Source organism: Eptesicus fuscus, chromosome 20 (genome assembly GCF_027574615.1).
Source record: "Eptesicus fuscus isolate TK198812 chromosome 20, DD_ASM_mEF_20220401, whole genome shotgun sequence".
In the NCBI taxonomy this organism is placed as follows: domain Eukaryota; kingdom Metazoa; phylum Chordata; class Mammalia; order Chiroptera; family Vespertilionidae; genus Eptesicus; species Eptesicus fuscus.
Window position 1 is genome coordinate 30812047 of NC_072492.1, and position 25553 is coordinate 30837599.

The window sequence follows — 25553 nt, forward strand, 5'->3', positions numbered from 1 at the left end:
TCTCAGGGGAGCAAGATGGATGGAGCTGGCAGAGAGTCTCCAGGCAGTGGGAGTGGGGAAGAAACGAGAAAACCAGCCCTCTCTCCTGTTTGCTCTTTCTGCCAGGTGTGGGCCAGCTGCTTGGGTGAGTGGTCAGTCCAGAAAGGGGTCTCATCAGAGCCTCTGCGGCCAGAGATCCTTCCAGCATCCTGCAGGCTGCCCAAGCCACTGGAGAGGCAGCGCCGTCTCACCCTCGGAGGTCTCACCCCGGGGCTTCTTCCTGGGGCTCGCATGGAGTTTCTGAGCATTCAGCTGACTCTGACGTTTCCTGTTTCAGTGGAGGGTCAGCAACTCTGGGTTCAGGGAGAAAGGAAGCTGACAGAGGGCGCGGCCGGGCCAGCAGAGTGGCCAAGAGCATCCCAGAGGAGGTCACTTCCTCCCGGCTGGCACTGAGCCCTGCTCTGGGGAAGCACGGCCTCCAGCAAAGTGATCCCTGCGAGGTCTTGGTCCTGAACCAGAGGGGTGTGTGCTGCTAAGTGAGAACCCTCAGCCTGGCAGGTCCAAGGGGCATGCGCGTGTGCATGCGTGTGTGTGCATGTGTGTGCGTGTGTATGTGCGTGTGCGTGTGCGTGTGCGTGTGTGTGTGTGTGTGTGTGAGTGTACCAGCCTCTCTCTCCTCCTCCCACACAGGGCCTTGGTAGATATCACTGAAAATGTCCACAGGATTGGAGGGAACCAGCAAAGTTACTTCTGTTTTTTAGGTAGAGGGCCCATTAGTAAATAAAGGGGCCCCCCAAGAAATCAGGCTTAGCAAAGACTTTCATGTCCCTGTACCTCCCCAGGGCAAAAACCTTAAGTAGATGAGTAGCTGTTAGAGTAGAAATGTAACCAGAATCAGCACGCATAAGCCAACTCTCCTCTATCACAAATGTCAACTGTGTGGGGGCCTCACAGCATAGGGGGACCCCAGCCATGGGGACCAGAGCCAGCTCCAGGGAAAGCTGAGACACTGAGCTTGCCTGGCACCACATCCCTGCCTGGCACCAGGGGGCTGTCACCCTCTCCTGGGTGGGGACTAAAGGTTCTGTGTCCCAGAGAAAACAGGGAGGGTGCACCCTCGATGCACCATCTGGCCCCCCCTGGAGACTGCGCTCCCTCTGGGCCTCGCATCCACTGGTGTCTTGCTGAGCAGGGCTGGGTGGGTTCGGGTAACAGCTCTCAAGACAAGAAAGAGGCCTCAGCACAGGCAGATTTTAAAAACATAATCAAGGACTCCGAGTCCAGGACGTGTCTCTGACTTGGCCCACTCAAGCCCAGAAAGCTTGCTCTTCTCCAAACCTACAGCTCCCACCCCCGGGCCTTGCCCCTCATCTCTAGGTGGTGATGGTTTGTGGCCCCTGGGCCCACTGCGCCCTGAGCAGGGCCCCCGGGAGGGACTGACCCATCCCAGCCAGGCTCCAGCCTTGGCTTCCAGCTGACACTGCCTCCCGGTGCCTTCTTCACCCAGAAGCTCAGTTCCCTGCATCTTCCCGGCGCTAGGCCACTTATCCTAGGAACGGAGATGGCGGGGGATTTCTTCCGTCCCCTCTGAAACCTCGGGCCTGCCCTCCGCCTGGTCTCTCTCATTTCCTTCCACATCTTTCCCACTCTGCCTTCCTGCTCCAAGTCCTCAAAGAAGACTGGGGACCCTCGGGCTCAGGGTAGAGCCCGCACCTCTCATGGCTGAGTGTTGAGGGAGGGGGAGGCTGCTAGGTGCGGCGGGGAGAGGAGTACGTGTGCCTGGCACGCACATCGATGAGCGCGTGCGTGCAGGTGTATCTTCCCCGAGGGGCCAGCTGGACAGCTGGGTGCTGGGCACTGAGGGAGGTCCTGGCAGTGCCCGGCTGGCACACTGGGCAACAGACCTAGTGCTTGCAGGTGTACACGAGCTCCTCCTGCACGCACTGCTGGCACTCCACGTAGCAGCACCACTGCACCTGGCAGTGGCAGGAGAAGGCCACCAGGCGGCTCTGGGTGTCATAGCCCCGCCCGCAGCACAGGCTGCTGCAGCTGGCTTCCCGGGAGCACACTCTGCCCGCCGTGCCAGGGGAGTACTTGCTGGGCCGGCAGAAGCTGGGCGAGTCCTCCATGTAGACCAGGTCCCCGGGCCGGGGGGCCAGGCCCTTGGTCGGACCGTCCAGCCTGGCAGGTGCCCACAGCTCCAGGCGGCCCAAGGCCTCGTTGGTGGCACTGGACACCTTGACCGCTGAGTCGTAGCGCAGCTTCAGCGCCTGGCCCGTCTCTCGGAACGGGGAGAGCTGCTTCCAGCAGGTGCGCACGGCGCAGGAGCCCGACACGCCGTGGCACTTACACGTGGTCCTGAGGCCACTCTTGACGGCCTGCGAGGAGAGGCAGAACGGAGGCGGGGTCAGAGGCCCGGGGCGCCACCCCTGGCGGGGGAGTGGCAGGACGGTGGGAAAGTGAGCCGGGCGGCATCTTGGTGCAGACTAGCCCAAGCTCCTCTGCCCCTGGGCAGAAGCAGTCCTGTGCCAACACGCATGCCGTGGCGAGAGCAGTGTGGGCTGGACCCTCCCCGGGCCGGAGTCCCTGTGGCATGGACAGCGGGCACAACTGAACACAGCAGCCGTGGTTTGCACAACTCAGTGATGAGGGCGCAGAACTCGGCTTCCTAGAGCGTTGGAGCCCCGCCTCTTGCAGCCGGCTCATCCCATAGTCCTAGAGCAGGGGTCCTCAAACTACGGCCCGCGGGCCACATGCGGCCCACCAAGGACATTTATCCGGCCCGCCGGGTGTTTTTGCCACCGCTGCCTGTCCTGCTTAGCAGCCGACTTAGCAGTGTACATAGGAATTTATTCATAGTTTTTTTTTAAAACTATAGTCCGGCCCTCCAACGGTCTGAGGAACAGTGAACTGGCCCCCTGTTTAAAAAGTGTGAGGACCCCTGACATAGACACTTTTTACCCTCGAGTCCTCCCGCTACCGTGTGACCTCAGCCAAGTCCCTTCCCTCGTCTGGGCCTCCTCCTCTTCCCGTGTGTAAAATTGGAGGAGAAGTGGGGGTTGCACCAGATCAGAGCTTTCTAACTATGTTGGCTTCTAAGGCCTCCAGGAAGGCTAGTCCTTGGAATGGAGACCCCTTTCCAAACATGTTCCTGCCTCACCGTGGCCTGTCCCCACCCTGGTCCCCACCCGCTGCCCAGCGCCGCTGACCCCCAGGACCTTCCCTGTTTCCCGGTCACGGTCCAAAGTCGTTGCCCAAGGAATGTTGGTTGAAAGAAAAGAGGTTCATCCTGGGACGGCTGTGTGTGTGCTGGGGGGCAGGTGGGAGAGGACCTCCTACAGACCTGGCCCCTGGCTGGAAGGGCTCGGGGCCCCCAGGAGCGCGCTCACCTTGATGCCCACGTTGGTGTTGTGGGCGTCTGCCCGTGCCCGCAGGTCTTTGCTTCCTCTCTTGGGCCCCAGGAAGTTGCTCAGGAACTTGGTGCTGTACTTGAGGTTGTCGCCGCACACGCCCCACTGCCAGGCCTGCCTGCTCTCCAGGCCCGGAGAGTCGTCGCAGGTGCAGCGCTCCATGCGCCCGGCGCTGCAGGCCCGCGCCAGAGTGTGGGTGAGGGCGGCCGAGGACACCGAGTACAGGAAGGCCGTCTCCTTGAAACCTGGGCCGGTGGGCAGGATGAGGGGTACGTGAACCCGAGGACACAGCGCGGCCGCCGCCCTGCCACCTGCCCTTCGGCTCAGGCTGCGAGGTGCTACTTAAGACGGGACTTTCCAGTTCACTGGGGTATATGCCCCGATTCCCCAGGCGGCAGGTCAGGGGAACAGGTGCAAACACTGAGATGCAAAGAGAAGTGACTTAGCACCTGGTGAGGGACACAGTTGGGACTGAACCACTGCTCCTGACTCCACGTCCATGTGTGAACAAGTTGGACTAACCCACTTCTGAAGGCCCTGATCCTCTGACACATGCCCTCACTATCGGGCCTCATTAATCCAGGACTCTGCTCCCGCAGGACTGTGCTGGATTCGCAAGGGCAGTGTGGCCTGAGCACAGGGGCCAGGGGTGTGAGAAGGGCAAACTCCCCCAAAGCCCTCCTGCCCCCAGCCCTCTTCCTCCCAGCCCTCCTGCCCCGAGCCCTCCTCCTCCCTACCCTCCTCCTCCCAACCCTCCTCCTCCCAGACCTCCTGCCCCCAGCCCTCCTGCCCCCAGCCCTCCTCCTCCCAGCCCTCCTCCTCCCAGCCCTCCTGCCCCCAGCCCTCCTCCTCTCTGCCCTCCTCCTCCCAACCCTCCTGCCACCAGCCCTCCTCCTCTCTGCCCTCCTCCCTACCTCTCTTGAGCAGGCCTGTCCTCCCCTCCAGGCTGCAATTCCAGCGCTCGTGCCTAAACTGGAACTGGCACTCGAGCAGGCTGAGGTGGGCAGCATCCTGCAGGGTCTCAGCCAGGCCAGGTTCCCGCCGACAGAGCTGCTTCTGCCGGCGGGACAGCTTCAGCAGGTCACACTGCTTCAGGTGGGCCCCCCCCTGAGCTGGGGCCACCGCGGTGCCCAGCCCGGGAAACGGCGTCAGGACCTCCCGTCCAGTCAGGCTAGAGAGGGCGAGAAGGGAGACCTGTGACCCTTGGGAGTCCCAGTGGGGCAACCGAGTTGGGGGGAGAGAACCAAAGATGACAAGTCTTGAGGACATGGGCAGGTCAGGGGAAGGGGCCTTCTTGGAGGGGTTCGTTAGTTCTGGAGGGAGGCCAGCCCCATGGGGTTATAGTCCCTTTTTGCAGAGTCGGAAACCAAGGCCAGAGCAGGATCCCAAGCGTGTTTTCTAGATGCCAAAGTCTCTGCTCTTCTTACCCACCCAATTTCCCAAACTTGCCCAATCAGAACAATCACCCAGGGTGCTTAAAAACAGATTTCCAGGATCCACACTTAGCAATTCTGCTTCTGTTGGTCTGGAGTGGGGACTTGGGGAATCTGTATAGTTACCACATCCCTGGGCAGCTTCAATGATCAGGGGAGTCTGGGAAATACTGCATGTAGCATTGGCTGCTGTTCAGAGTGGAGAGCCACATTCATTCCAAAGTGGGGAGCGGGGGAGGCCGAGTGCTGTACGCGGTGAGCAGACACCCAGCCATTCTCCCCGATGGCCCTTTCTCCCTTACACGTCACCGCCCAAGTAATCCCACGCCAACCTAACTTGTTCCCAGACAGATCTTCAAACATGTGGCCACTCAGTGCCTGCTATAAGAAATGCTTGGGGAATGTTCACGTGGATGGAAGAATGGGTGGGAGGAAAGAAAGAAGGAGGGAGGGGAGGGAAGGGAGGATGGGTGGGTGGGTGGATGGACAGACTGACAGATGGGTGAGTGAAGGTGAAGGAGCTGAAGTTCCATCAGGCCATCAGCCCCCGACTTCTCGTTATGCAATATCTGAAGTTCGTGGGTGCTGGAATCCGGCTGCCAAGTTCTGAGCCTGTCTGCCACTTCCTCGCTGTATAACCTTGAAGCCTTGGTTTTCTCCTCCGGAAAGTGGGGACAGTGATGCTCTCTACCTCCTGGGGGTGCGGGGGGGGAATACATGAAAAGTGCCTGGGACATGCAAGAGTTTCTCAAAATCCTTTCCTCTTGCAAGATGCTTGACTGTCTAACTTGGGCAGAGTCTTCCCTTTGTCCAGATAAGGACACAAAGGCTTTTTCAAGAGGCAGTGAGGGCCCGAGTCACCCAGCAGATCAGCAGCAAGGTGGGGACTAGGATTAGAGCTCACCTTACCCTCCCCAGAGGCTCTCTGTGAAATGGTTCGACTAGTTCAAAAACTCACTGTCCCATACCCTGGTGGCCCTCTGCGAGGGTGGAAAATGTATCATCCCAGACGCAGGCTGGAGGACGTAACCCCTTTCTGGAACATGCTGGCCTCATGGTCAAGGTGAAAGAGCAAAGGTAGAACCACACGGTGGCTTTTAAAGCTCCTGCTTGAACGTGGCACTGGTCATTCCTGCTCCAAGGCAAGTCCTGGCCAAGCCCTGAGGGGTCAGAAAGGCCCATGTCCCATGGACACAAGGGCACAGTTCTCCTGTTTGGAGCCACCTACCCCAGCCAGGACATTTGGCCAGATGCCATGCCCTCCCTGTCTGGGTGGGTGCCGGTCCTGGCCAGGCCCCAGGTGCCCCCAGAAAGTGCCTGTAGATTCCAAATCCATCAGGTGCAGCCAACCCAGCATGGAGCATATCTCTGAAACCTCCGAGCAGAGACAGATGCTATCAGGCTCCTCCTGGCCCAGCCTGGCCCTGGGTTCCCCTCCCAGACAGGGTGAGGGCAGGGACCCGTTAATCATTAATCTGGGGGCAAATGGGTAAATTTCCAGTCCACCAGGTCTACACCCAACCCCTCCCTGCAGCCTGGCAGGAAACCCTTGGAGCTTGACCCTTGGCTGGTCCACAGCAGAACCCGATGTCAACTCCAGCTGAGGAGGCCCCACCCTGACCGGCTTCCAGGGTGGAGAGCCACTGGGGGGCTGCAGGGAGCAAAGGGGCAGCAGCCATGCAGCCCCTCAAATGTCCTCCCCACACCAGGGACAGTGTCTGCCCGTGCAGTTCCTATGTTTCAGAAATTGGTACTTTCCTTATAGCAGCTGATTGACAGATGGCAGAACAAGCAGGGAGTGATAGGGATTTTGATCAACAGTGTTGCACGTCCTTCAAGGCCTGTCTCAAATGCCATTTTAAGAATAATAGCTATGCTGTCGCCGGTTTGGCTCAGTGGATAGAGCGTCGGCCTGTGGACTGAAGGGTCCCAGGTTCGATTCCGGTCAAGGGCGTGTACCTTGGTTGTGGGCACATCCCCGGTGGGGGGTGTGCAGGAGGCAGCTGATCGATGTTTCTAATCTCTCTCCCTCTCCCTTCCTCTCTGTAAAAAACCAATAAAATATATATTTTTAAAAAGAATAATAGCTATTATTGTTGTATCATTACAGGTTTATTATGTTATATGAGATGACATATCTACCACTTTATGAGTGCTTATTACTAAGCCCTTTAAATTACTATGTAGACACCTGAAGAGGCAGTGACTGGGCTGAGTCGCCCAGCAGATCAGCAGCAAGGTGGGGATTAGGATTAGAGCTCACCTTACCCTCCCCAGAAGCTCTCTGTGAAATGGTTCTACTAGTTCAAAATAGTCCTGAACCCTGGTGGCCCTCTACATGGGTTGGCTGCCTTGCTGCTCTGGCCTGTTGATTGAACCAATGAGGATCTCATGACCCAAGCTGGGCCGATCAGTCCTTTCTCTGGGAATTTGGAAAGTCCAGTTGCTTTCTCTCTCTTTTTTGGTGACTGGGCCTGTAACTCAGGTGATTTTTTTTTTTTTTCTTTAAGGAAGCTGTTCTAAAGAGAGAATGAATCAATGCATCAAGAGAGTGGGAGAGAGAATTTGGGGAGCAGGGTCTTCCTGAGGTCAGCTGTGTTCTTGCTTGAGACGCTCCTACCTGCAGTACAGTGTCAAGCCTTGGAGTTGATTTGTCTAACCAAGGGTGCCTGCTGGCCCTGATCAGGTCCTATGACAGCTGTGGAGTACCAGCGGGCCCTAGGCTGCACCGGTGAGCCAGGCTCGGCACCCTTTCCCCATCCACAGGCACATGTTTTTTTTTTGTTTTTGTTTTTTTAAATTTCATGTAATAGACCCTGTGATTGACGGCCCCAGGAGTCCAGTGTAAAGTCGGTTAATTTTATTAGCGGTAATGACACTAAGTAGCGATTAATGGTGGGGAAAGGCAGCCAACCGCACAGGGACCTCAGGCCACATTGGGCCTTGGGCTGCCCAGGGCTGCCCTCTGGGAAGGCTCCCTGGCACTGCCCCTCAGGGCCTAGGAGGAGGACAGCTGGGAGCCCTTCCGGGACCCAGTTTTCCCCTTATTTGTTTTCCATGTTGTGGTTTGAGACCATATTTCCTTTGAAGAAATGGGGCCCTGACATCAAATTTAGAAAATGCCTGAAGGCATTTCCTTAACCGGTGCTTGTGAGCTCTTCTCCACGGGCCCATCCCAGGGCATCTGCTAGGGAAGGCTTCTTCCTGGACCTTGGAAGAATTCTAGGTGGTGCAGGTTCCAGTCTGTTCCAGGGCAGTGGACAGGATCCTCTTCCCTTAAAGAAACCACATTCTCTGGTTCCCCAGGCCTGAGAACCCCACACACCAGGCCCCTCTGCAAAAATCTCAACTGCCCACATGTTAGTGGAGCCCCATGGGAGTAAACTGGAGAAGATCAAGTGGCCTTCGTTAATCTAATAAATCCGGACAAATTTGGGGGTTCTAATAAAGACACTGCTCCTCGGTGAGGTCAGTCTATCAGCCAAACAAGTGACCAGCGTTCTGAACCAAAGAGCAGAGGACGAAGAATTTGCAAATTTGCAAATGTGCTTATTGCTCTTCTGGGCGGGGGGACGAGCTCCCAGGCTTCCCTGCCTGACTCATGTTCCTGAGACACCTGGGACCTCCTTGGTTGCACCTGCATTGGCCCAGCTGGTCTCCCCCATTCCTGTATCCAGTCCAGCTTCCACAGGCTGGTTTCCAGACTCTCTTCTCCCATTAGGAAAGTAACAACCCCATGTGACCATCTCCATTCTCCTCCCTTCTTTGGCCCCAGACTATATCCTCTGCCCCCTGCCCCCTTGACCTATGACCCTTAGGTTAATAATAAGACAAGAAACCCCCACTCCCATACCATGAGATGCATCTGGCTTTGACCCCAGACACTTCCCTGGCCACCTCATCTCCCCATAGAGTGGGAAAAGACAAGGGTGCCCCTCAGGACTCCATCTCACATTCACCCCCGCCCCACCCCCCAACCCAGATATCTCTTCTGCCCACTCCTGGCCCTTAACACCTCTGCCTCCTTTCACATTCCCCAAGGTCACCCACAGTTTTGGCTAAAGCAGCCCCATCTGGGATGACCTTGAAGTAAGCAAAAGAAGGTTCCCCAGGCTTTGGGGAAGGCTTCCCAGGAGACTGCTTTGGTTTACCATCAGCCACGGCTCAGGAGCCATCAAACCCCTGACAAGAAGTGGGGTTCATCCTGAAACAATCACCCATCACCTGCTGGAGTGTGGGGACCCAAGGACCTTAGGTCCCCAAGGCAGTTCTGATCTGGGTAGTTGGGTCCCAGGTCTGCCCTCACTCGCCGGTGACCTTGAGGACATCCACTCGCCCCCCCGAGCCATTCCATCTAAGAGGTACACGGTGACGAGTGGGGGAGCATGACCAGGGCCAGACTGCTTGAATTCAAATCCCACCTCCACCTCTTACGAGTCGTGCCACCTTGGAAAAGGGACTCCACCTCCTGAGTCTCACCTGTAAAATGCAGGTCTCACAATGCCTACTTCACAGGGCCGTCCTGAGGGTGAAATGAGTTCACATTTGTAAGCTCTTAGAACACTGCCTGGCACATAATAAGCTCCAGATAAGTGTCCTTCTTAAATACCTACTATGTGCCGGGCACTGTGCTGGGTGCTGGGACGCCCTCCTGCCCTCAAGGAGCTCAGTCTAGAGAAAACATGGCTGAATGCAAGAGTACCCCAGACTCTCCCGAGGCCCCAAGGGCCAGGGGAAGGAGAAGAAAGTTTTGAACCAGCCCAGCTCCCCGAGGAACAATCAGTAGGTGCTCAGGGACCCAAATCATCTGGGTGAGAACCTGACCTTGGCCAGTCTCCGTCCTGCCTGTAGTGGGAGGTGTGGGGTGGGGAGGAGGCAGGAGGAAGCTCCCAGGCTTGGCAGGTGGAGAACACTTTCCATCACCTGAGGGTGCCCCAGGCTCTGCTTTTCTACTCCCGCCACCTTCCACACTTGTTTCTGCTTGAGAGGGTCTGATGGGTCCAGAGGAGGCCACCCCCAGGATGTGGTGGGTAAGTGGGGGTTGGCACAGGACAAGGCTGGTGGTTTCCAGGGCACCAGGTCATGCCAGCATGTCTGGACCCTTAGCTGGAGGGGCCAGGAGCTGTGCCTGGCACCAGGGCCCATGCCAACTGCAGGCAGCTGCCTGGGAACCAGGAAAGCCTTGCCCTGCCTGGAGCATTGGCCTTGGCCCTACAAACCCCATTAGATGCTCCGATAACAGGCTTCCGCTGCAGGGCCGTTTACACGGTAAGTGCTCCTTTTGTGCTTTCATCTCAAACATCTCAGCCCACCTTTCCCAGCCCTCATTGAATCTCTCTCTCTCTCTCTCTCTCTCTCTCTCTCTCTCTCTCTCTCTCTCTCTCTCTCTCTCTCTCCAACTTGTTACCCCCGTCAGTGCTTGCTCTCCACTACCCACCTCGTCCCAGCAGGGGAGAGTTAGTGAGGGCAGTGACTAGCCCAGGAAGAGAGCATCCATGGTTCTGAGCAAACAGTCCTTCGGAGAGGGGGCCCCTCAACACCCGCCCCAGGCTTCTCTCCCCTCTTCCTGCCCTCAGATGTCCTGAGCAGCACATCCTTCCCTCCATCCTCAGACTCCTGCCCCCTCTCCCGGAGTCAGCGCCACCTCACGCTACATTTCCTAGCTTCACTCCACTCCCTCCTTTCACTCCCTCATGCATTTAAAAATTAAGATGGAGGATTTTATTGAGCATCAGCTTCGTGCCAGGTTTACCCACAGAAGACTGAAATCAACAAGGACATCCACTACTTTCCTGTCTGGGTCCCCCAGCCCCTCCTGGGTCCAGCCTTTCTTTGCTCCCCAGCTCTCCACCTCAGAACCCACCTTGAGGACTGCATCTCGTCACCACCTCCCCCCAGGAGCCCACCAGAGCCTCCCCCACACCCCCCACCCCCCCCCCCCCCCCCGCGCCCCCCCGCCCCCGCCCAATCCCTGGCTTAGAGAGAAGGAGCCTGTCCCAGCTGTGGGCTTTGTCTCTCCAAGAACAGCTCTGCTTCCTGTTTCCGCAGACTGGGCTGCCCGCTGAGGATGGCATCGGGGAGACGTGCTCACGAGCTAAGTGGGCAGCAAGCAGCCCACACAGCAAACACGCTTTGCATCTCAACAATCTCCAGTATTCACAGCGTAACAAGTGCAACATCTGGAAAGGAAATGCTTCCCCCTTCCTCCCTCGCGGCTCCCTCCCTCCCCACTCAGGCTCAGGCTGAAGCTGAGGAGAGGAAGCCTTCGCCCATCACATGCATGGATCAGGTGGCATGGAGGGTCCCCAAAGTGACTCCTGTGCAGAGGAATCCCTCGCCTCTATGTCTCCCCCAGGTCCCTGGCTGGGTCCAAATGGACACCATTTGAGTTATTATATCTTAGGGCTGAATAAACCCTGCAAGATCACCCAGTCCCAACGTTTTGCCATGATGGCTCCTGGGAGGTTTCTCAGAGGCTTCTGGGGGCAGGGAGGGGGGCAAGAAGTTTGCCAAGTGTCTGCTGTGAACTGTCTGGTGCCTGAGGAATCCACGTAAGATTTATTGTCCAAGGTGACCCGCTGAGTTCGTGGCAGGGCTGGGACTAGGCCCCAGGTCTCCTAACTGTTTCTATCAAGCCGTCTGGTGGTTCCCTCGTTCAGTTCCAATGTGAAGCTTCAGGTAATCAAAATCAGACACCACCACAGCCAGTGCCTAGGATGACAGGAATACAAGACAGGGAGGTTTGAAGGGAAGGAAACCTGGTCAGGACTCCTCCGGCCCCCTGGGCAGCCGAAGGGAGAGAAGGTGCCTTTGTTTAAAAGGCTACTTGCTCCTGGTCTCACACTCTCTTTTCAGCCCAAAGGCAGAAATGGAGCTTCTGACTTTAGAGAAGCAGCCTGCTTGTTCATACCAAAGCATGAGAGTCTGATGTAATACTAGTGCCGGAGCACATACTTCGCTAGACAGAAGAATGGTCAGAGGAGAGCATCTGGCATTGTGAAGAGAGAAACTGGGAGCCCGGGGCAAGGAGTGGGGGGATATGAGAAAGGGGAGGCCAGAAGCCCTAAAGACAAGCTTCCCAAGGTTCTTTGGTTCAGAGGCCCAACCCTGACCCAGGGGAGGAGCAGAGTAGGAGGGATGGAGTGGGGACTGCAGAGAAAGGCGGGCAGTTGCTGCGGCTGTATCTCCTCATGGCAAGCAACACCCCATTCAGCTCTGCCCCAACCACGGGATGCTGGCTCCTGGACTGGGCAACTTTGGCCAACTTAAATCATGGTAAGTTGACCAACCAACTATAACTAGTACGGCATGCTCTTGAGTGGTCACCCTCTTCCCCATGGCCAGGCGGGCTCAGCTGGGCTGTGGGTCCCTGAAAGCACCAGGCCCCTAGGGAATGTCTCATGTGTGCTCACTCTGTGACAAGGACAGTTCCATTATTTGCAGATGCTCTACAGGCAGAGACGTCCCATGCTGCACCCCATTTGTCCTCCTGCAGGTCCCAGGGATGGCCCACACCCCTCCTCTCAGCTCCAGAAATAGTAGGAGCCTCCTAACCTGGTCAAGAAGTCACTCCCTGAACATGCCTAGGGAGGGCCAGAGTGGTCCAGGACAGCCCAAGGGGGTGCTCCCTCGGGAACAGATCGGGGTCCTCCAGAGCAGGACCGGAATAACTTCCCACCGTGGACCATGCTGGACTCACAGCGAGCCCGCGCTGTAGCAGAGGGCGCCTCTCCTCAGGCCAGGCCCCTCTCCTCCTGGCTCCCCAGCCATGGCTCTCAGTCCAACCTCCATGCCTTTCTTCATGCCTTTCTACCTCCTACCTGGGATGCCTTTAGGTCCAAAACCCCTCATGGATCCCCTGTACCCTTTTATTTATTTATGTATTTTAAATACACACACACACACACACACACACACACACACACACACACACACACACACATACACATATTATTGATTTCAGAGAGGAAAGGAGAGGGAGAGAGAGATAGAAACATCAATGATGAGAGAGAATGGTTGATCGGCTGCCTTCTGCATACCCCCTACTAGAATCGTGCCCTTGTCCAGAATCGAACCTGGGACCCTTCAGTCCACAGGCTGATGCTCTATCCACTGAGCCAACCAGCTAGGGCCCCTGTATCCTTTTATAGCCACTGCCTTTTCCAACAATGCGGAGAACGAGAAAAGGGACCCAGAGGGCCCGTCCAGCTCTATCTAACATGCTATGATGCTTGTCCATCTCTTCCGGGAAGACCTCCTTACTTGTCAGCCCCTTCACACTTTACCCATCCCCTTCCCCATCTTCCAATTTTGCAGGAATAGTAGCATTAGTTTTGTGGGGTTGGCACTCTTTTCTCCCTCCTCAGGGCCGTACGGTCTCTCCAAGTAGCCTTTAGATCCTTGATCCTTGGCAGAGATCATAGTTTCTTTTCTCCTGAGGTCCTCCTGTCCCCAGCCCAGATCTTCCATTCTAAGCAAGTGTTGCTCAGACTCCTGCTGGCTGCATAAACCCCTCAGATGTCCAACCCCTAGAGTGTAGCTCTAGGCTCTCCCTCAGCCTCTCCCAACCCTACTTCCTGGCCTTTCTGCTATCTGGCTCCCAAGCCCAACCTGGTGGACTCTGGGAGGTTGTGGCTGTAACCATGCCCTCCCTGGCCCTTAGGCTGTGATCACTTGTGCGTGCTCTCCCTGGTGCCAGCGCTCAGGGCCACCTGGCTGTGGTCAGTCAGACCCTGAGTCCTCCAGCCCTCTGAGCCCCTGTGAGGACAAACTGTGCTCAGGGCAGCCCCGAGCCTCCCTTTGATACCAAGTGAGGACCAGCCAAGAACTTGGCCCCAGTCTTTCTTTAACACTCAGCTGGCACGGCCTCTGGTGGTGACACGTGCTGGAAGTTTGCCGTAGGTTCACAAGCCTTTATCCACAATTCCAAACTATAGACAGCTCTGAAAACTGCCGAGTGTTTGTATGGTTGTGAGGAACTCACGCGGCAGAGACTTGACCTGAACCAAGGTGAGAATATTTATGGTCTTGATTTATCCCAACACGTAGATGCTTCTCTGCAAAAAATGAAGTGTCTGATGATGGGGTGCTAGCCTAGACCTTGCTAGGGATGTCAGGTTATACATGATGTATGCATTATATTACCTTTCTAAAATCTGAAAAGTCTTCAATTCTGAGGCGCATCTGGCCTCAAAGGGATTGTAACTGTCAAGAAAGCAGACCTTCTCTGCTCTTGTCCTAAAACCAGTTTCTTTGGAAATTCCAGCGCTGAACATGGAGGGCTAAGTATTTCCTGGCTCTTTAAGACTCTTCACCTCCCCCTACTTACTCCCCCCCCCCCCCCTCCCCCCCCCCATCTTCATCTCTCCAGTGAGGGGTCTGGCCTTGAGGCCGCTGCCCTAGCCCCAAGCGCATCTCGGCTGCCATTGGATCCCCATGGTAGGCCACGTGGGGCTGATTCTGGCATCGAATCAGGCAAGTCTCTGCTCTCTGCTAGGCTTCTAGCTCCTTCCAGATACAGGCCACATCCTGGCAAAGCAACGTGTGCTCCAGAGAGCCAAGTGTGAGCAGAAGATGAAAGAACAAATGTGATGAGGCAGAGAGGAGGGTTCTGGGGGAGAGGAAAGACCAGGGAAAGGGAGAGGGGACTGCCCAACCAGACATTCACTGCAGACCAGGAACAAAGCTAAGGCCTGTGGGGGGACTCAGACCACAGCAGGGCCCCAAGATCTCTGCTTAAAGAGAGCTATGCATGAATTGGAAACATGAGCACATGAAGAATTGGGTGACAAATTAAGAGTTTAAGACATGAAGTACAGCCCGCCGGTGTGGCTCAGCAGTTGAGCATCAACCCAGGAACTAAGGGGTCATTGGTTCAATTCCCAGTTGGGGCTCATGCCTGGGTTGTGGGCTCAATCCTTGCAGGGGGCGTACAGGAAGCAGCCTCTTGATGATATTTCTCTCTCCCCCCCATTTCTAAAAATTGATAAAAACATGAATATACATATATATATATGTGTGTACACACATATATAAATATATACATAGAGAGAGAGAGAGAGAGAAGAAGAAGAAGAAGAAGAAGAAGAAGAAGAACAACAACAACAACAACAACAACAACAAGAGATGCCTATGATAGAAGCCAAGTGAAAGGTTGGGTCTCAGAGGGCCTGAGCTGCCAGAGGGAGGCAGGCCTCAGCTGGGGCTCAATAGGAGCATGAGGCAGGGATGACTAGGTTGGCTCTGGATTCTGAAGAGTAGAATTTAAATCTTGGTGCTCCCAGCCACTAGCTGTGTGGCTTTGGGCAAGGCTCTTGGTCTCTCTGAACTTTCCCCCACCCACCTGAAAATGCAGATAAATATATCAGTACCTACCTCCTAGGCCAGTGATGGGCAACCTTTTGAGCTTGGTGTGTCAAACTTCGCCAAAAAACTGAGCATAACTCGGGTAGTGTGTCACTTTGAGGAAAAAACTAACTCCAAGACTCTAGTCGCAAATGTTTCATCCTCAGGAGCAGCAAATGTTTCATCCTCGGCATGCGGCCGCGTGTCATCAGAAATGGCTACGCGTGTCAGTGCTGACACGCGTGCCATAGGTTCGCCATCACTGTCCTAGGCTGTCACAATGGTTAAATGAGATGATATGCACATAAAGTGCTGAACACAGAAGGATTCAAATTATACAATGACTGGATACAATTATACAATGGGCTAAAAATGAAGAGAGGAAGGAGCAAATGTCACTAAAGATGCTCCTTAACGTGGATGCTCTAAGACAGATCGTGAAATTTCTCAGACTCCTTATACATAGACTAGAGGCCCAATGCACGAAATTCGTGCAAGAATAGGTCTTCCTTCCCCTGGCTGCTGGCACCAGCTTCCCTCTGGCAACCAGGACCCGGGTTCCCTCCAGCAAGCAACCGGGACCTGGGCTGGCTTCCCTCTGGCCACCAGCAGGAACCCGGGCTTCCCTCGCAGCCCCAGCTTCACCAGGAAGGAAGTCTGAAAGGTTTTTCGGCTGTCTGGTCTAATTAGCATATTACGCTTTTATTATATAGGATAGCATTTCAGCACTTTCATATGCATTTATTTAACCCTCACAACAACCCCATGAGGTAAGGATTAACCCATTTTTATAGATGGGAAAACTGAGGTCAGAATAGCTAAATGATCTGCCTGGGCCACACTTTTGTAAGTAGTTGGATGAAGGATTTGAACTCAATTTGTGTGACTCCAAGACCAGGACCTTGGGCTGCCTCCAATCCTACTCAGGCAGATGCCGAGGTGGTGTCCCCTCAGAGTACCTGGCCCACCTCTTCTTGAGTCCAACATCTACCTGAGCACATAATCCTAAAGGTACCAGGACCTCTCTTACTTAGGAGATGCCACCCCAGGAGTCCCCCTGATCTTCTTCCCTCCCCTCCTTTTTCCACTCCACAGCCTCAGAAACTTCACCACCATCCACTGAGGAGGCTGGTTTCACCTTAAACCCAACTTTAGAGCCCAACTCTTGGGGGCGTGGAGGGGGGTTGGTAACAAGCCTGGCTGAATTCCTTCCCTAAATACAGTGATTCTTATCAGTGATGTTTGGCTTCCAATCCACTACCCCAAAGCAGTAAAATTTATTTTACCCTTTCTTCCCTTCAACCCTGTTTTTTCTCAGTACTCAATTAATTCCTAAAAATGTTTTTTGATTAAAAATAAATACTATTCAAATATATAAAACACTTAATGGATTTTTAAAAATATTTGTAAGACCTGTACACTGAAAATTACAAAACACTGCTAAAATTTTAAAAGCCCTAAATAGAGAGAGATGGCCTGTTTATAAATCAGTAGACTCACTATTGTTTAAATGCCAATCTTCTATAAATTGATTTATAGATTCATTGCAATTCTAATCAAGATCCCAGCAGGCTTTTCTGTAGATATTGACAAGTTTATAGTAAAATGTATGTGGAAATATAAAGTATCTAGAATAGCCAAAACAATTTTGAAAAAAAGACAGAGAATTTATCATCCTTGGTTTCAAGACTTACTTAACAGCTACAGTAAGCAAGGCTGTGTGGTATTGGCATAAGGATAAGCATATAAATTAGTGGAATGGAAAAGAGAGTCCAGAAATAGGCCCTCATCTATTGGCTCAATCAATTTGCAACAAAGATGACAATGGAGAAAGGATCATCTTTTTAACAAATGGTGCTGGAACAAGTGGCTATCCACATGAAAAAACAATGAACTTCAACCCTTACCTCACGCCACACACACAAAGTAACTAAAAACAGAATCACAGACCTAAGTGCAAAAGCTAAACCTATAAAGCTTCTAGAAAAAAACACAGGAGGAAATCTTCACAACCTCTGGTAGGCAGAGGTTTCTTGGATAGGATACACAATAAAGCACATGTTCTGTATACAAGAACATGTTGAAAAATTGTACTTCATCAAAATTAAAAACTTCTGTTCTTCATAAGATAACAATAAGAAAATGAAAGGGCAAGCCACAGACAGAGATAAAATATTGCAAATGCTTTCTGACAAAGAACTTGTACCCAAAATAATAAAAACTGTTATGACTCAATAATAAAATAACCAAATAAGTCAATGAAATAGATATTCAAATGACCAATAGTCGCATAAAAATATTCAACACACCATTCGTCAATGGAAAAATGCAAATTAAAACCACAGAAAGATACCAATACATACCCACTAAAATGGCCAAAATTAAGACTGACAGTAGCTGACAAGAATATGGAATACTTGAAATTCTCACACATTACTGTGTGAAATGGTACAACCACTCTGGAATACTATTTGACTGTTTCTTATAAAGTTAAACATATACATATCATGTGATCTAACAATCCAGTCTTAGATATTTATCCAAGAGAAATAAAAACACATGTCCACAAAAAGACATGTACATAGCAACTTTATTTGGAATAGTTCCAAACTGGAAAAACACCAAATGTCTATCAACAGGTGAATGAATAAACAAATTGAGGAACATCCATACAATGAAAGACTACTCAGCAAAAAAGGAATGTGCTACTGGTATATGCAACAACATGGATGAATCTCAAGACATTATTTTGAGCAAAAGAATTCATACAGCAAAAGCTATATTATACCATATGATTCCATTTATATGAACTTCTACAATGGGCAAGACTAATCTATAATGACAGAAAGTAGAGAAGGGGTGGCTTGGGGCTGGTGGGGGAGGGTGGACTGCCAAGGAGCACAGGGGATCCTCTGGGCTGAAGGAAATGTAATTGTGGTGTGGTTACATGGGGACAGACATTTGTTAAAACCCAAACTGTGCACTTAGAACACATGCATTTTGTTGTATGTAATGTTGATTTGCGGGGGTGGGGAGTTAAGGTTGTGTTTTGCTTCTTTACAATGATGACATCTCCACAACCCAAGAAGATGGCTAGAGCCCCAGCAACCACCAAGAGTACTAAGCACTGTACGTATGTGCCTGGCAACCTATCAGGCCCTTTCATTCATTGGCTCAATGAAGCCTCACACCAGCCTTTAGGATGGGTGTTATCATCACCCAAACTCAGCAAAGTTAAGACATTTGCTTAAAGTCACACAGTTAGCAACAGGCATGATCTGGATTCTAACTCAGGTCTAGCTGTGCTTTTCATAAACTTCTCTGTACCATCTCCAGAGAGGAAAGAAACCCAATAAGCACAGAGGTCACACATTTAAAAATAACCACGGAAGTCAACTATGATCTTAAAAGTTGCATCCAAAGGAACTATTTCTAGTTACAAAGCCATTGGTCTGACTTAATAACTGGGTTGGATGACAGGGCCTGTCATGTGTGCAGCTCATCACATATGCAATGCATGTTCCTTTACAAAACATCACATCAGTTAATACTTGCAGAATTCTCAAGCCAACTGAGCCAAAACACGAGCCGTTGAATAATCCTAGACTCCAGGTGTGAACCAGCCTGTTAGGAAACCTTAGTGCCTCCAGGTGCTAAGGATCCTGGAGCAAATGACTTGACCACAGACAACACAGAGAATGGTCCAGAAAGAGGGCAAACCTGGGCTTCCTGACTTCTGGTCTACCTCCCATCCCACCATCAACATGCCATCCTTTGAGAGTCCACCTGACACACCAGCAGGGCTCAATGCATCCTGTCTCATTATTGAGGACAGGGGAGAATGCTGTGGTCTCACCCATTTCACTGCAGCCAAGAGCGTCAGACAGAGTTAACTAAACACCCTCCTTCGCAGCTGCTGCTTCCCTGGGTGACTGACCACTCAGTATTAGCTCTGGAGGCTGTAGGTCGAAGAGCCCAGACTGGCTTCTATTCTGCCTCTCCCACTGATATGCTGTGTGACATTGGGTGAGTTGCTGAAACTTTCTGACCCTTGGTTTCCTTTGGGGCACTACTTATGCCCATCCTATATTCCTCAGGAATGGCTCTGAGAATCAGCGGAGAGAAGAGCTGTATGAGTAAGTTATTTGTAAGCTGTGATACTTACTAGTTATTATGTTCTTACTAGAGGCCCGATGCATGAAATTCGTGCAAGAGTAGGCCTTCCTTCCCCCAGCTGCCGGCACTGGCTTCCCTCCGGCACTGGCTTCCCTCCGGCACCTGGGACCCAGGCTTCCCTCGCAACCCCAGCTTTGTCCGGAAGGTCGTCTGGAAGGATGTCCGGAAGGTCATTTGGCTGTCTGGTCTAATTAGCATATTACGCTTTTATTATTATAGATTACCATCAACAGAATTAGGCTCCAGGTTCATGCACAAGCAGTAGCAGCAGCTGCCAGCTTACTGTGGTTTGGGAAGGATGGTTGTTTCATCTAAAAAAATTGGGGATAATAAGACATGACCTGCTTGAAGCAGGGAGTTGGACCAGAGATCCTTTGGGAGTCACTTCCAACTCTGAAGTCTATGATTCTATGATTTTGAAGGTCCCAAAAAGATGGGCTTCACTGGCTCTCCTGATGTTTGCATTTTCTTTTGTCAACATGCCAAAGCACTTCATCCTACAATCAGAAAGGAGACTTCAAAAGCAAATGACCTGGAGAAGGGGGAAGCACATTGCCTCACATTCTCACTACAGTGTGGGTGACTGATACACCTTCCTCCCAGAGAGCAAATGCTGATGGGAAGCTGGGAGCCCTGGCCTGAGAACTCAGGCTCTCTGAGACCAAACACATAACAGCACGAGGCCCAGTTTTAGCTTATTCTCTTCGTGTTCGTCCTGCTCCCCAGACGTGGTGGTGGGGGCTTACGTGTCCTTTGCCAGCTCTGCCCAGCTAGGCTCACAACCGGGAAGAGGTGGCTCCAATACTCCAGGACCCCTCTCCCCCTTAACCCAGCCCGAATCATCGCCCCTCTCATTTCCAAGGCTGCCGCCGTGCTCAGTCCTCAATCTCTAATCCCATGCCCTGTTTCAAACTCCTCTGCTTTCCTACCACACCAGCCAGAATGGTCCAGGCTTCCTCTCCATTTTGGCTCAGAAACCCTTGTCAGAGCTGGGATATCATCATCATCATCATCATCATCATCATCATCGGCGTTGGCGGCGGCGGCAGCGGCATTAGTTGAGCATATACTATGTGTTAGACATGTCCTGATTGCTTCACATGTACTAACTCACATAATCTTCATATGAAATATGAACTATTATCCTCATCTTACAGATGAGAAACCAAGGCACAGAGAGGTTAAGTGATTTGGCCAAGAACACACAGCTAGCAAGTAGCAAAGTTGGGAACTGAACCCCAAATCTGTGCCCTACCCATTACATCCTTCCTGCTGAGGCAATAACAGTACCTTCAAGCCTGAAATCATCAGAAAAAACAAACAGACATGTTTGTGCGCTGCTCTTGGAGTGGGTCTAGAGGCTCCGTCGTACCAAGTTCATCCCCTTCTTTGTAAAAGGGGTCATTGTAGCCCTAAAGACGGAGTGAGTGGTCTTCCCCCGTCAGCAGCAGCTGAGCCTAGAGCAAAGGTTTGAGCTGACAAGCCCTCACCCCTTCCATCTATTTTTTTTTTTAAAAGCCATTGCCCACAGCCCAGGAGTGCTTTAACCAGAGGTCATGACCTGGAAATTAGCCCACAGTCCTTATTCCAGCCTGTGAGGGGCATCTCAGACCCTTACTCGCCCCTCCCTGGGAGGCCCTGAAAAGCAATCTCTGGCAGGTCACTTGCTTGGTGTTTCCTTGCCTTCCTTCTAGTCAGACTGTAAACCTCACCTTGGAGTGAAGATCATTAAAAAACGGCGTGAGTCAAAGTAACAGACTACGTGGTTGGAGCAGGCTTTGGGCGGAGGTCAGGGAAGTGCCTTCACACCCACGACCCCATCTCCCACCCTAAGTCCCTGCAATTCAGCGTCGGAGAAGGGGGTACAACTAATTGCCCTGAAACTTGCGCTCCCACCACTCCCAGTCCCGCCCCAAGCGCTCCGTCCTTCTCCGGAGAACCCACCCGACGCCAGGTCCGAGTTTTGGTCGGATTTCCCCAGCTGACAGTTCCCTCCCGGGTCTGCGGCGGACACTCCTCCCCGTCCGCGGTTTCCTCCGTTCTTCTGGGACCCGCGCGGTTCCCTCCCCGGCCGCCGCCGCAGCCCACCCCGCCCCTCCACCCCGCCTCTGGGTCTCCCCTCCGCTGATCAGAGGCGGCGGGCGGAGAGGGAGCCCGAGGCAGAGACGGCGGCTAGACAGAGCCCACGACGGGGACACGGGGCGCCGCGTGAGAATCAGAGCGGGCATCGGAGCGCCGAGAGACACCTGGACGGGCTGGGCCAGGGCGCGACCGGGCGGACGGGACCAGGGTGCGAGAAGCGTGCAGACCCCGGGACCTGGGGCCAGGTCTCGGACAGGGGAGGTGGGAAGGGCGCCTGCGAGGGGGACCCAAGAGTCGGACTCTAGAAGGTGCGATGCGGGGTCTGAGCCCAGGGAGCTGGAGACGCAGCTCGTGGCGCGAACTCCCACCGGGAGGTGGGGCTGGGCGCGGCCAGAGCGAGGTCTGAGTTCGAGATGCCGCCCGGGCCGGGGCCAGAGGGACGGGAAGGCCGGCCCTGCAGCGGCCGGAGGGAGGGTAGGCAGGAGGGCGGGGGCGCGGGCCGGGGGCTCGGCGGACACTGACCCGAAGTAGGCGGCGGCGGCGGCGGCGGGCAGCGCCAGCAGGCAGAGCGCAGCCAGGGCCAGCGCGGGCGGGGGGCGCATGGTGCCGGCGGCGCGGCGCCCAGGCGCATCTCCCAGCGCCGCTCCACGCGCGCAGCACCGCCACCGGCAGCCCGCGGGGCTTTAAACCCGGGAGGGGCGGGGCGGGGGCGTGGAGGGAAGGAGAGGGCTGACGGCCACCCCCCCGCCCCCCCCGGCGGCGAGCCCCCCGTCCCATTGGCGCCGCCGGCCTCGTCCCGCCCCGTCGCGGGTGAGTTCGCCGCCTCGGGCCCGCCCTCGCCCCGCCCCCATGTCGCCCGCCCACCCGCCCCAGGTGAGAGCTCACCTGACGCCTTGCCCACCCGGGGACGCGGTGGCGGAACGTGGAGCGCCCCCTCGCCCCTCAGTCCCCGTCCTCGGGAGGCCGGGATGGGAGGACTGGGTGGGGATGAGGGAGCTCGTGCTTCTCTCTTGGGGCGGGTGGTGGGACGCGCGGATCCTCTCCCCCGGGGTGCGGGGGTGCCGGACTCGGAGGGAGGAGCGGGAATGGAAGGGAGGAGCCTGGAGCGGAGGAGAAGCGGTGTCGGGTCCGCTCCCCGCGGGCCGGGGACTCCGAGGGCAGGGCCAGGTCCTGAAGCAGAGCGGTTCTCCAGGGTCCACGTGTAATGGGGGGAGGACCCTCTTGCCCGGCAAAAGGCGTCTGGTGGGTCCCTTAGTCAAAGCGGAGCAGGGGAAAGGGCGCCCTTTCTAAATGGGAGACCGTCAAAGGCGAGGTGCACAGCGGGGGCCTCGGCGGGCGTTTGACAAAGTGCGGCTGATTGATGTTCACGGGACAGAAATCCAGATTCTCTGGTCAGTGGGGCAGGCAGAGCCGGGGTGGGGGTGGGAGGCCAGGGAGGGACTTGCTTCCCAAAGTGTGTAGATGCCAGAACCTCTGTGAGATAGGATGGGCATCTCCAGGGCTGAACCACAAAGCTCTGTCTTGCTTCTTCTTCTTTTTTTTTTTTAATTTAATCCTAATTCCTGAAGCGCAGGCGAGCAGGTGGTACCAGACTAGGAGGGAAACCCAAGCAAAGTTTAAAATGTTTTTGAGAGTCTTGGACACTGGGTCAAATCAAGCACAACAAACCATAACTTGCACTGGATGCTAAGATCTGCAGGTAAACTTTCCAAAAACTCTGCCATGCTTGTAGGACATCCGGTGACGGCGACCTTGGCTTTGCGGTGGGCACTGCATGATTGCAGGTGGGGAGACTGGTGGAAGATGGCAGCTGTGGCGTTAGGTGTTAGGTGGCATTAGCACAGGAAGCACCCCCCGTCCCTCAATAGTGAGGCTCTCTGAGTTCAGTGATCCTGTCAAATGAGAGCAGGGATTAGCTGGTGGAAGATCCTTTTTAACAACTCTGCCAGCCCTATCCAATCTCAAGGTCCTATTTATTGAGGGGCACAGCCCCGTGTGAGGGGCAGAGACCTGAAGTCAAGTCATGTAACTATGAACCCCAGATATGAAATGGGGACAATGGCAAGCACCTCACAGGATTTTTGTGCAGATAAGAGTGATGCCAAATGCCTAACAGGTGCTACCACTCAATCTCCGGTTGTTGCTGTAACTGCAGGCAGCACCGGTGATGTGCTGTTAAGTGTTTACATGCTTTTGGGGGGGGGGGTGAATGGGTGTCTGATTCGTATCATTTGCCGATTTCTGTGCTGGAAAGAGTTCAAGCTACCAATGTGGTGTCACCCCTGATCTCTGGCGTTAGGAAGAGATTTGCACAGTCGGCTCTACAAGCCAGTCGGAGCCAGCGCCAGCTCACCACTGGTGAGCCCTTGAAGCCGGCTCAACGAAGCTCAGGGGAGCACCCGTGTGAGTCAGACTGGAGCCCTAGCCACGCCCAGTGGGCACTGAGTGCGGGCCAGTGAGGAGGGAGCAGGTCCAGCTTGGGCTACCCCAGCTCCCCATCCTGTCCTCACGCCCATAAGCACATACCACACACACAAGCATGCACAAGCATGCACGTGCCTGGAGAAGGGGGTGGGTGAGGGGGAGTACATTCTCCCAAAGTGACACCTTTTCAACGTTTCATAAAAGTTACATGTTGACATCTGATGGTTAAGACTGTGATGCAAAGAGGTCGGAGGAAGCGCCAAAAAGTCAACAGACACATGCGTGGTTAGACAGTGAGGTAGGCTTAGAAAATACCCAGATGGCTGGTCATTTCTCTTTGTATCTCCAGAGCCTGGCACAGGGCCCACCCAGCACATAGTAGGTGCTCAGGAAATATGTGTTGTTGCCAGCTTGGTCTGTGGTCTTTTTATGGGGCTTCAGGGATAGAAAGAGTCATATTGACACAATGCATGCTCACAGAAGCACCCTTCTTATTCTCAGACACATGCTTCATTACACACACACACACACATACACACACACACACACACACACGCACGCGCTCTTTGACACTCTGCAACACAAGCCCAGGCATTCAGTGACACACCGACTCCCCCCATACCTCCCCCATGGTTGTCTAAATTCCTAGGCAGACCCACAGCTGCTCCTGGACCCACAGGCTCACACAGGTATGCAAGAGAAGCATTCTTAGACAGCCACATGCAGCTACCTGTCTCCATTAACCAGCCCAAGGCAGCCACGCTCAGGGACGGAGTCCTCCCCTCCCCCTGTGTGTACACACACACACACACACACACACACACACACACACACACACTCTTTGGAAGTTACAAACACGTGGATGAAAGGCTAGCAAATGGTTGCATCAAATCCATCTCCAAGGTGTCTCCAGAACTCCCCCCCCACCCCCGCCCAACCCAATTCTGCCCCCAGGTCCAGCCACCCTGCCTGAAGCAAACCCTCAGGATCCATCCATCTTTTTTTAAATCCTCTCCTGAGGATATTTTCCCATTGATTTTTACAGAGAATGGAAGAGAAAGGGAAAGACAGAAATACTGATGTGAGAGAAACACATCAATTGGTTGCCCGGAGGAGCCTGCAACCAAGGTACATGCCCTTGACCAGAATCAAACCCGGGACCCTTCAGTCTGCAGGCCGACACTCTATCCACTGAACCAAACAGGCTAGGGCAAGAATCCATCCATCTTTGTCAGGTCCCCCATGATTCCAAACCCCAGCCAAGGCAGAGCCAGGCAATCACACAATCCCTCCAGCTCACCACCAGGCCCTGAGCAGTGGAAACGAGGAACTCCAGGCTGGCTATCTCCCTCTAATCACCCTGAGGCTGCACTGGGAATGCTCTCAGCCCACAGGAAGTGGTGCAGGAGATGCCCCAGCAGCTCCGAGGGAAGGCACCAGTGCCCAGGCCAGGCCCAAGGCCTGGCTGCTCAGGAGAGCTGGTGCTGGGGAAGACCCGACAGGACTTGGATGGGTGTGCTTACCTGTCCTTCTGCCCATCCTTCCTACTGCCCCCCCCCCCCCCCCCGCCGCTTAACCCCATCCTCTTTGCTGTGGTCTCATTATGACTAGTTCTATCTGACCACTCCCAACTACTCTACCCGCCACATTGGAATTGGTCTTGACCAGGGGTCCTCAAACTTTTTAAACAGGGGCCAGTTCACTG

The 25553-nt window shown here is 54.0% G+C and overlaps 1 protein-coding gene across 1 annotated transcript; it reads right to left on the reverse strand.

The window, feature by feature from the left end:
- Positions 1 to 1883: 1883 nt before the first annotated feature.
- On the reverse strand, positions 1884 to 22026 carry WNT9B (Wnt family member 9B). Its single transcript, XM_054709684.1, has 4 exons — positions 21947 to 22026; positions 4304 to 4560; positions 3369 to 3634; positions 1884 to 2357 (listed from the first exon to the last, which is right to left on the reverse strand). Exons 1-4 carry the CDS (start codon positions 22024 to 22026, stop codon positions 1884 to 1886), a joined length of 1077 nt encoding a protein of 358 aa, XP_054565659.1.
- Positions 22027 to 25553: the final 3527 nt, after the last annotated feature.

Coding starts and splice junctions, on each gene's coding strand:
- WNT9B (XM_054709684.1), bottom strand. CDS start 22,026: ATGCGCCCCCCGCCCGCGCTGGCCCTGGCTGCGCTCTGCCTGCTGGCG. Junction 4,561..21,946: donor GCCGCCGCCGCCTACTTCGG/GTCAGTGTCCGC, acceptor CGCCCTCTCTAG/CCTGACTGGACGGGAGGTCC. Junction 3,635..4,303: donor GACAGGCCTGCTCAAGAGAG/GTAGGGAGGAGG, acceptor CCACCGGCCCAG/GTTTCAAGGAGACGGCCTTC.